This window comes from Euprymna scolopes, chromosome 7, assembly GCF_053919585.1.
Source record: "Euprymna scolopes isolate OS-2025 chromosome 7, ASM5391958v1, whole genome shotgun sequence".
Lineage (NCBI taxonomy): Eukaryota > Metazoa > Mollusca > Cephalopoda > Sepiida > Sepiolidae > Euprymna > Euprymna scolopes.
The window spans coordinates 156,718,983-156,731,464 of NC_136488.1; the positions used below are offsets into that span (position 1 = coordinate 156,718,983).

The 12,482-nt window shown below is 31.9% G+C and overlaps 1 protein-coding gene across 1 annotated transcript in view; it reads right to left on the reverse strand.

Annotated features, from left to right (window-relative positions):
• The window catches only part of LOC145280092 (cathepsin L-like peptidase), a 42,653-nt gene continuing 30,171 nt past the window's right edge, over positions 1-12,482 (reverse strand). The window contains exons 7-8 of the mRNA XM_080131817.1: positions 6,731-7,002; positions 1-191 (exon numbers count right to left, since the gene is read on the reverse strand). Of these exons, the coding sequence (XP_079987943.1) occupies positions 92-191; positions 6,731-7,002 (372 nt within the window). The 3' untranslated portion in view covers positions 1-91. The remainder of the gene's footprint in view (positions 192-6,730; positions 7,003-12,482) is intronic.

The window sequence follows — 12,482 nt, forward strand, 5'->3', positions numbered from 1 at the left end:
AAAAGATTTATTTTCTTTTATTAATAATGAGACAAAAAATGGATTTATTACACGATATGAATAAAAATGATATATACATGAGATTATGACTTTATATAATAGGATAACTGGCCCAGGTAGCAATACCGCACATATTATCACTGTTGCGGGCCATTTTGATGTAACCGTTCAATCCCCAATTTGGACCCCAACTGAAAAGAAACGGAAAAAAAATCAACTATTTATTAGTCGTAATATTTATCATAGCTTGAAAATCAATTTATTTTTAGAACCTTTATTTTAATAAATAAAATCCAAAAAATCAGTTGATCCGATAGTTTCTTCAGACTTGGCAGACTGAAGAAATATTATAAGGAAGTAGAGATAAAAAGTATAAAGTCAAATTATAACAAATACTCATCTAGTTACAACAACTTCCCTAAGTCTCTATCTGTGCCCAAAATTTAGCAAAGATTTCATAAGCAGAGTTTCTTTCCTAGAAATGTCGTCCGTAGAACACAATAGCATGAAGCTGCTTCCTGGCTGACTATGGCATGGTTATTTTCAAATCTAATATTATAAGTTCCTGTTGATCCATCCTCTTAAATAATCAAGCCCTGCCCAAGTTCCACCATTACTGATCATGTTGCTTTACCATCCACCTAAAACTTATTAACCTTTATCCTAGAGTGAACTCCCCCCCCAAGTAATATATCAACTGTTATATACATGTATGTTAATATTGGAGTGAAACAATTGTACGCAAATTATGTATTATATAAATGGAGACTTGTCTGTGTGTTTATGTGCGTGTTTGTGTGCCTGCTAAAAACTTTTTTGGTACGCATCCTACACGCAGCAGCTCGGACAAATAATATGTAAAAATTAGAAAATAAATGGACAATTATTTCGTATAGAAATTGCGTTTTATTTAAAGCGGGGGTCACCTAAAATCGTCTCTTTCTAAACAATTTTAACAACTGCGCATGCGTCAACCATTTTTCTCTGAATTACCTCTGATACAAGAATGTTCAAGCTTATTTCATAATGAACGCTGAGGCCTAGTAGAATGGGAGGTTATCTCATAACGATTAGCTTTGAGGTTCGTGCACACCTACTGGTGGTCGCTTTTTTTTTTTTTTTTTTTTGCTATTTCGGCGGCTAATTATATTAAAATAAAAAACAATTTCCTAATTTCGATGTTTCATCAGCGGTTTAAATCAACGGAATGTTAATTTTTTATTTAGAAGAAACAAAAATTCCAACCCAATTACGATTCTTTAATTTAAAAAAAAAAAATTTCTTTCATTTTTAACAGTTTAAAACTTCTTTAATTCATACGACAATTTCAGACGCTAAAAGCAATACAAAAACATGAAAACGAAAAAAAAAAAAAAAAGAAAGCTGACGAATTGCAGAGTGCAATATTTTGACGACTTTTTCATGAATTTTTGATACCTTTTCCGTTTGAAATAACCATAATTGTGATTTTTTTAACATCCACGTAATTGTGGCCACATCGGTAAAAGGGTTATACTACTAACTTTAGTTATGCGAGTCCACCCCTAGTACTGCACTATTCAGCTATCTCAGTTGAAACTTTGTGTTATTTACTTGTATACAATTACTATCAGAATTGCAAATAGAAAACAATTATATATATATATATATATATATATATATATATATATATATATATATATATATATATATATATATATATATATATATATACAATGGCTCATGTGTTTTAGTCACCGCATTCAAGGATTTTTCTTAATATTTTAGCCGTTTTCAGCCGTTTCTATTATCATTATATTATTACGCTTATCGCTCCGTCCGTTATCATGCTGTGCATCCCTAAAAAAGGAAAGTGGAATACCTTGTCACCTAAAATATTTTTTTTTAAAAATTGATGTCGCTGTTGAGGCAAAGCTAATAAAAATGATTTGTCTTTCTTGGCCTTTTGGCTAAAATCAAAGTGTAGTATCTGTTCTTCAGTTGCTACATTTCTATTTCTTCTCTCTCAGTGGAAGAGAAATCCTTTACGACTAAGACAATTTTTTCTCCACGTTAAAAAAAAAAACGACCCTGGTGTCTAAATCTGTCCCGTGAGGAGGCATTGTAAATAGGTACTATGTTTAATGTAACAAAGTTTTAATATTAAAAAAGTAACTGGAAAAAGTTATTTCTGATTTACTTACAAAATGCCCTGGAAATGTCACTTCTGATAAATTATAGAATGCACTGGAAAATGTCCGTTCTGATTAATTTTTGTTTACTTGCCTCCCCACAAGGGCGGAATTGGACATATCCAAGAATTATGAAAAATGTAATATGTTATTTAATGCATTAGTGTGTTGTTCGCAATGAAATAATAAGACCAGACAATATATCAAAGTTATTATTTTAGTAAGTGGGGGGATGATGTGGGTAAAAATGATGAAAAATGATTGTCGACATTATTAACATACCCAAGAATTATGAAAAATGACAAAATGTGGGTTAATTGATTGGTGCGTTTGAAATGGAATAATCATCCCAGCTAATATAGCAAAGTTATTATTTTAGTAGTGGGGGGGGTGATAATGTGGGTTCAAATATTAAAAATAATTGTCGAAATGAGTAACATATCAAAGAATTAAAAAAAATTATGTGTTTGGGATATAAATTCGGTCCCGGAAATGGCTGAAACAGTTTACTATTTAGACATTACATTATTTCATGTATATTTTTAGCATTGTGTTTGGGATATAAAATTGGTCCCAGAAATGGCTGAAACAGTTTACTATTTAGACATTACATTATTTCATGTATATTTTTAGCAGTGGATTGGGGGACATAAAGTCGGTGCCGGAAATAGCTGAAAGAGTTTACTATTTAGACATTACATTATTTCATGTATATTTTTAGCAATGGGTTTGGGATATAAAGTCGGACCCGGAAATGGCTGTAACAGTTTACTATTTAGACATTACATTATTTCATGTATATTTTAACAGTGGGTTTGGGATATAAAGTCAGTTCCGGAAATAGCTGAAACTGTTTACTATTTAGACATAACATTATTTCATGTATATTTTTAGCCGTGGGATGGGATATAAAGTCGGTCCCGGAAATGGCTGAAACAGTTTACTATTTAGATATTACATTATTTCATGTATATTTTTAGCAGTGGGTTGGGGATATAAAGACGGTCCCGGAAATGGCTGAAACAGTTTACAATTTAGACATTACATTATTTCATGTATATTTTTAGCAATGGGTTTGGGATATAAAGTCGGTCTCGGGAATGGCTTAAACAGTTTACTATTTAGACATTACATTGTTTCGTGTATATTTTTAGCAGTGGGTTTGGGATATAAAGTCGGTCCCGGAAATGTCTGAAACAGTTTATTATTTAGACATTACATTATTTCATATATATTTTTAGCAGTGGGTTTGGGATATAAGGTCAGTTCCGGAAATGGCTTAAACAGTTTACTATTTAGACATTACATTATTTCATGTATATTTTAGCAGTGAGTTGGGGATATTAAGTCAGTCCCGGAAATGGCTGAAACAGTTTACGATTAAAACATTACTTTATTTTATGTATATTTTCGACAGTGAGGTGGCGGACAGTAAGTCAGTCCAGGTATTGAATGAGATGTGCAAATATATACTATCAGAAAGCATCGCACAGTATTGAATGAGATAGGTAGAAAAAATATATTAGCAAAATACCCAGTGTCGCCCGGGATCGAATGAGATAGGTGAATTGTATATATTAGCAGAATATGCGGCGTCACCCTGGATTGGATAAGATAGCTGAAACATATATACTATGAGAATACCCAGAATTTATTTATTTGTTTGTAATGAAATAATCAGCCCAGGCCATATATCGAAGTTATTATTTAAGTAAAGGGGAGCGACATAGTGAGTTAAAGTTATGAAAATTATTGTCGAAATTAGTAACATATCCAAGAATTATGAAAAATGTAATATGTTATTTAATGCATTAGTGTGTATGCAATGAAATAATCACACCAGACAATATATCAAAGTTATTATTTTAGTAAGTGTGGCGATGATGTGGGTTAAAATGATGAAAAATGATTATCAATATGAGTAACATATCCAAGAATTATGAAAAATGACGAAATGTGAGTTAATTGTTTGGTGTGTTTGAAATGAAATAATCATCCCAGATAATATATCAAAGTTATTATGTTTGTAGTGGGTGGTTGATAATGTGGGTTAAAATTATTAAAAATAATTGTCGAAATGTGTAACATATCAAAGAATTAAGAAAAATGATGAAGTGTGAGTTAATTGATAGTTATGTTTTTCATGAAATAATCAGCCCAGAAAATATATTAAAGTATTTTTTAGTAAGAGAGGGCGACGAAGATGGTTGAAATTATAAAAAATTATTGTCGAAATTAGTAAGATATCCAATAATTACGAAAAATGACGAAATGTGATTTAATTGATTGGTTTATTTATAATAAAATAATCAGCCTTGACAATATATCAAAGTTATTATATAAGTGAAGGGGAAGAAGATAAAGAGGGCTTAAATTATGAAAAATTGTTGTCGAAATTAGTAACATATCTAAGAATTACGAAAAATTGATGAAATATTAGTTGATTGGTGTGTTTGTAAGGAAATAATCAGCCTAGACAATATATCAAAGTTATTATTTAGTAAAGGAGGAAGGGCGAAAATTAGGGTTAAAATTATGAAAAATGATTGTCGACATAAGTAACATATCCAAGAATTATGAAAAATGATTAAATGTGATTTCATGCATTAGTGTGTTTGTAATAAAATAATAAGCCCAGACATTATTTCAAAATTATTATTTTATTAAGAGAGGGCGATAATGTGGGTATAAATTATGAAAAATGATTGTCGAAATTAGTAACATACCCAAGAATTATGGAAATGATGAAATGGAGGTTAATTGATTAGTGTGTGTGTAATGAAATAATCAGCCCAGCAAATGTATCACAGTTATTATTTTAGTAAAGTTGGGCGACAACGTTGGTTTAAATTATAAAAAAAATATTGTCGAAATTAGTAATATATCCAAGAATTACGAAAAATGATGAAATGTGACTTGATTGATGTATGTGTTTGTAATGAAATAATCAGCCTAGAAAATATATCAAAGTTATTATTTTAGTAAGGTGTGCAATATGGTGAGTTTAAATGATGAAAAATTATTGTCAGAATTAGTACTATATCCAAGAATTATTAAAAATAAAAATGATGAAATGTAAGTTAATCAATAGTTGTGTTTTTTATAAAATAATCAGTCGATACAATATATCAAATTTACTATTTTAGTAAAGAGAGAGGCGATAATTTGGGTTGAAATTATGCAAAATTATTGTCGAACATAGTAACATATTCAATAATTATGAAAAATGATAAAATGTGAGTTAATTGACCGGTGTGTTTGTAATGAAATAATCAGCCCATGAAATATATCAAAGTTATTATTTTAGTAAGGGGGCAGTACAGTTTTAATTAAAAAAAAACTAGAATATGATTGTGCCTTCATTCCTGAATAGAACGCTCACAGCATGCCCAGCAACAATATGTTGCATAGGAAAAATGCTGCTGTGGAATTTCCACAGATCCCGCTAGTTATTATTATTATTATTATTATTGTTGTTGTTATTTTTATTATTATTATTATTATTATTATTATTATTATTATTATTATTATTGTTGTTATTTTTATTATTATTATTATTATCATTATTATTATTCGCTCACTAGAAGTTCTCACACAGGTCCTCAGAGATTGCTCACTAACAAAAACATCGCAACAGTCGATTGCCATTGATTTCGCACTGACATTGACAATTGGTCTTCACTGAAATTTGGATGGCAATAATCCTCGCCAACTTCCCAGTACCATCCGCACTAATCCAATGGATGTCAGGTAAATGCTTTTACTCCTCGGTGTCATTATCATCATCATCATCATCATCATCATCATCATTATTATCATCTTCTATGGGGTGAAAAAGTGGTAAAAATGGTGACTTTTAGAGTAGTCACTGGTCAGTCGACGTAGGTGGTTGGTGGTTTTTGCAAGTAATTTTTGCAACTGAGTTCGACTTGTGATTGTTTCAACGGTGAGAATCAGAGTTGGAAGTTTGTAATTTTTACAAGAGTTCAATGTCAGTCATAATTTTGAAAAAAAAAAAAAGACTCTGGGGTGGAATGTTTTCCAAAATATTTGCAGGAATTAATAGTAATTGATTTTGCTGGTTGTCGAATTTTTTTTCCAGCCTTCTCTCACGTCACTGTTGGCTAAACGTCTCTCACTAAAAATCGTTATTACATTGGTTCGCATTGATTTCTTCTGCGACTTTTGCTACAATAAGATTACAATGAACTTCTATAAAGTATCAGCTTAGGAGTAACGGAATACACTTGCAGCTGGAATCCATTGATTACGTCATAAATGATAAATGATAAAGAGATAGAGAGTGCTAGAAATCCGGGGAGGCATGTTGCCACTCAGACTTCAGGGAAACCCATCGGTTATTATCAGTGACTAATCTTTGGTAATGGCGTGTGTGAGAACTCCTAGTGAGTACAACTTATAACTAAAATGCATAACTTAAACAAAAAAAGTAAAACAAAATATAAATGACTCCCGGACAACGTCGGGTAGGTAAAGATAGTAGATAATAATTAAAAGATTGTATAATTATTTGTGTATGCATCCACTTCGTTAGTTACCTGTTCTTTACGAGCCAATAATCTTTTCCGTGCGATGTGCCGTATCCAACCACAAGAACTCCATGATCAAGATTGTAGCTACTGCAATATAAGCTTTCATACACGCCTTCTTTATAGTGATAAAAGTTAATGTCGCTAGCGTCAATGGCGACTGATATTGGTCCAATTGTGGCCACGGCTTTTTGTAGTGCTTTCTCGCTGTACTTTTTGATGTCGACGTAGCTGGACACCGAAGTTACTGACTTTGTGCGATTGAACCGGCATTTGTCGTCCTGAAGAAGAAGAAGAAGAAGAAGAAGAAGAAGAAGAAGAAGAAGAAGAAGAAGAAGAAGAAGAAAAATTAAAGAAAAGAACTGTAATTCCTATTATTTTCACTGAGATTTTGGAATTTTCTATTCTCACAGACTACAGACGATAATGTGATTCAGTAAGGTTCTCGTATGTGTGCAATTGGCGCATGCGCGTATAAAAATTAGGAGTACCATGCATGCAACGTCACCTTCATTTTTATATTTTATATATACATTTGTTTTTTTGTATTGCCAACTCAGACTTTGGGTTAGTGTTTGGGTTAACGAACAGCATGCTTTGCTTATATTATTTTGATTATTCTTACTATTGTTTTCTTCTTAATTTGTTATTTTTACAACGTTTCGGGCGATGTAACCTCTGTCTTCGTTCAGGTCTATGTTATCGGATTCGGCAATCTGTACAAAATCTGTACAAAATCTGTATTTTAAGTGTTTTTCAAACTGGGGACTGAACCTTAAACCTCCAGAACAATTCCACTTAAAACTGAATTACAATGTTCAATGTGGGCGATACTCAGAATACAATTTCGAATTACTTAAGATGTCTACCCATTCATGGCTGACGAAATGAGAGCATGCTACCTTCGTGGTTTAAATAAAGGGTTCCGTTCGAAATTCCATTCAGATTCTCGAGTTCGACAGAAACATTCCTGAGTTCGACTAGATTCCCCTGAAGCAGATCGACCGAAACGTCGTGAAAATAACAATCAAGATGAAAATAGTAGTTCGAAAAATTCAAATAATACGGCATATTTTCTGTTTTGTTTTTACCTTGAAAAAAAAATGCGTATCTATACCTTTTTTTTTTTACAAAAAAAAAACTGCTCTTTATTAACCTAAACTCTAGCCCTAAGTCTGAGTTGGCAATACAAAAAACTGTAAGCTATACTCGTTTTAAAAAGAAATTTTATTGCGTCAATCTTCGTTTTAGAAAAATGATATTTAAAATTTAGGAACCCAAGCTAAGCTGCTACGCATGCGCGCATCTTTCAGAATCGTGTTATCGTCGTTGGTTCGTGGGAACAGATTTTTACCTACATTTTCAATAGAAATATTTAAACTATTAAATGTTTACATTGTGGTATATTAAATATCTCACTATCAAGACAGTTTGACACAGATTCCGGTAGCAGTTTTCGATCCATGAAAACATTTTTAAACTGGTGTGTGTATTATTAGGTTGTAAATGAAAAACAATCATTGGCCAACGTTCATAGAATAATCTCTATCTATCTATCTATCTATCTATCTATCTATCTATATATATATATATATATATATATATATATATATATATATATATATATAAGTGAAAATGTGTGTGTGTGTGTGTGTGTGTGTGTTTCCCTACCAAATAACTCTGTCAATTTTCGGTCTACAGGCTTGAGTTTTGACATAAGGAATATTCAGATTTGGGAAAATGTTTTTAATCGGTTTTCAGCCAGAAATTTGGCTGCCAAGGGGTCAAAGTTCAACGATTTGACCTTCGAAAACTCTACTCAACTCTTCCACCAATTTTAGGTCTGAACACTTTAAATTTTAAATGTAGATTACTTGGACATGGATCAAACTAAAAATAAATTGACAACATTGTAATGGAAATTAATAAATTAAAACATATTCTTTTAAAGGCTGATAAAACCAGGAATTTCTATAAAGTAGATAAGCAAAAGTATAATAACCTAATGCATAAGAACTTGATAAAAGAATGTCACAAGGTAAACAATACTAACTTTATTGATTTGTAAATAAGGATAGTAAGAAGATTACAGATGAACTATAGATGAGCGATAACAACAACAAGCTAAGGGGTAATAAAGCATATATCATTCTAAAGGATCATTAACCGAGCTTCCACACAAACCTCGGTCCTGGATATGACCTTAAACTATATCCAGTGGTGAGGCTCCAGCTTGTGGGTTTTGGAGAGTGTGGAGCCACCCTTTAATTGCCACTGCTCCCAGGTCTACTCTGACCCGGAGTGGTAGTACCTGTTAGGGTCCTAACTATGGGTTAAATAGAAACCGACTTGAAAATAACAAATATATTCTATTAAAAAAAATTTTTTCTTCAAAATCTTTTAATTTGGCATCAAATAACCTGTAAAGGGTTGATATGCCGTAAAACAAAAACAACCAACCAACCAATCCACACAAACCTACCACAAGATTGATCAACCCCTCTAGACCTGAAATCGGAAAAATAATCCAGTGAATATTAGAGAAGATCAATCTGGAATTAAAACAACAATTCAACCTGAATCAATGGGTAAACACAGCGGATCCCGTGAAATGGTACATCGGCATTGCGAACAAGAAAAAATGTGCCTTTGTACAATTTGACATTATGCATTACTACCAATCACAAAGGATCTTTTTGAAAAGGCGATTGCATTCGCAAAGGCTCATACAAATACCTCCGATGATGATATTGAAATCATTAGGAAATGCCGTACAACTGCTCTTGTCTGTAATGGTAAACAGTACACTAAAAATGGACAAAATTATTTTTTGTGTGTCTATAGGATAATCAGACTCTGCAGAAGCAACGGAATTTGTGGGACTTTATATCCGTTATCATTTAACAAAAACTTACACTATTGATGTAGGGCTAATAATTGTAAGGGACGCTACAAGTGTAAAATGTGATGGAGTTAGAAGAGTAATTCATAGGAAGAAGAATAATTTTGGCCTTAAAGTTGAAATTAATGCAAACTTAAAGCAAGTTAACTTCCTCGACGTTACATTTGATTTGGAATTAAACACTTCTACCGAAACTATCGAAAGTAAAATAAGTAACATCTGATGAAGTAACTTTAAATGAGTGCAAAACTATTTATAATACAGCACTTAAAAATAGTAGGTACAAAAACATAGATATAAAATATAAAGTTACCAATTCTAGTACAAATAGGTCTAGAACCCGTAATAGGAAAGTGATCTGGTTTACACCCCCTTCAATCTAATGCTAAAAACAAAAGTTGGTACTACATTTTTAGAACTTATTAACAAGCATTTCCCACCAAACAATATGTTACATAAAATTTTTAATAAAAATGCATTAAAATTAAGTTATAGCTGTGATGATAACTTAGAAAGAATCATAAAAAAGCATAATAAAAGAATATTAAGGATAAATAATAGGGAAACTATAAATATTAATGATAATGCAGTTATGAATGATTGTAATTGTTAAAAACTCGAGAATTTCTCCATAAAAAATGAATTTTAAAAAAATGAAGATAAAATATTCCCAGAGAAAAATCCGAGGGAAGAAAAATTCTACATATGATGTTCAAGAATAGATTTTATGGACATACACGTTCGATGAATAATCAAGCGTATGAAAAAGACACCTCGTTATCATTACACTATTGGAAACTAGTTAGGGCAAACAAAACGCTAAATATAGAATGGAAAATTATTAGGAAAGCAGTACATGTCACTCATTAAACTCGACATTTCCGTTATGTCTATCAGAAAAAACTTCAGATAACAAGGTTTAAAGACAGGGACAAACTATTAAATATTAAACAAGAAACCGCTATATCCCATATAAAAATGCATGTCCTTAAAGAACTCTCAGCTAAAAAGATCTGAACTGTTACAATCAACAACTTTGACAATAACAACCCCCCCATTCTATCCCCCCCCAAAAAAAAGGATAAGTGAGGTCATGGTTATGATTCTATTCAAATTATCTTTAGATAAGTCTGTTAATATTCTATTTTCTCAGATAATACAGTATTACTAGTCTTGAAAAATAATACTAAACGAGTGATGAAGAAATTAAGCGAAATACTAAATAATATATAGGTATATATAATGTTATGAAATGAATAAGTTAAATAATATGAAAAACATGTGTATTCCGTTTATATAGCCTTCATGTTCAGTTCTTTGTTTTTATATACATTGGGGTAGTAGTAGTATGATTTAAAAATGGACCTATTGACTTCAATGAGCATGCAGTACTAGTTTTATGTAGATAAAGCGTACAATCTACAGAAAAAAGCCGCTGGAAAAATAGTGGGATCCTTCTATCGATCCAGTAGATATCTGACTGCTGATGCAATTCTCTATCTATATAAGAGCCAGATACGCCCAAGGATGGAGTACTGTTGCCACATCTGAGCATGAGCTGCTAGAAAAGACTTATCCTGCTTTGATAGAGTTTAAAATAGACTTCATAGCCTCGTAGGGGATTCCTTTTCTCTTCCCTGCAACCTCTTTCTCACGGAAGAAATGTTGCGAGTTTGTCTCTGCTTTATCCTTATTTTAATGGCAAGTGCTCGACTGAGCTCCAATTTATGGTTCCTCTCTCTCGCCAAAGTTTCACAAGAAACACCCGTCTAGTAGAAATCACTATCAATAATCTCCTCCACTCTTTATCTGTGCCTAAATCTAAACGTAGATTCCATGAGCAAAGCTTCTTTATTAGAACTGCACGTCTATGGAATTGTCTTCCGTTTTCCTGCTTTCCAGCTGACTACAATATGGTTGTCTTCAAGTCTAACGTAAACGTTTTTGATGAGCCGTTCCATATGTTAACAAATTTAACAAATTTCCATTACTAACGATTACTATATTGTCCAATTTCTACTGTACACTCTTTAACTCTTATCCTCGACTGGCCTCAAGGCCTTGATAAGTGGTGATGCCTACGTAAAAAAAAATTAAAAATAATGATTTGGTGGGTGCGCGTTATATAATTGTGTAAATCGTTATTCCTGTATAGAGGTATACGATGTTGGTTTATATATATATATATATATATATATATATATATATATATATATATATATAGAGAGAGAGAGAGAGAGAGAGAGAGAGAGAGAGAGAGAGAGATAAAGAAATAGACATAGAGAGGGAATAACGTGTGTGTTATTTATTTTGTGTGTCACGCTTACATCCGAGTGACTGTCATTTAATTGTTATGGACTTCCATTTCTTGTGATAAATCATTTTACCAACAATTCTTCATAAGTTTTGGTTTCAGTTTGAATTATAGTTGAAGGAACTCAAGTTATATGTATATACATATAAGCTTTGGTTTCAGTTTCGATTCATCTAATGCACCCAAGTCATATATATATATATATATATATATATAATTTTTTTTTACTATAATAATTAAATACCCTACTAGTGTTTCATTCTTTCGGGAATCTTCAGTGCAGGGTATCACGATTACTACCAGTCGAACAATTTGAACCCCGCAACACGAGACATCTCTGGCTCGATTAGCGAAGACCGTATCAATTCGGCTACCATTAACTGCGTGAAATAACGTTGAATTTAAACATTTTAATTTTAAATGTTCATTTACGTCAGTCAGACAGTGATCTAATCATTATACGATGATCTGTGCATAAAAGCTAAATTGACCGATTTTAATTCAACTGAAAGTGCTCAACAATAAGAAACGAATTTCTTAAAGGG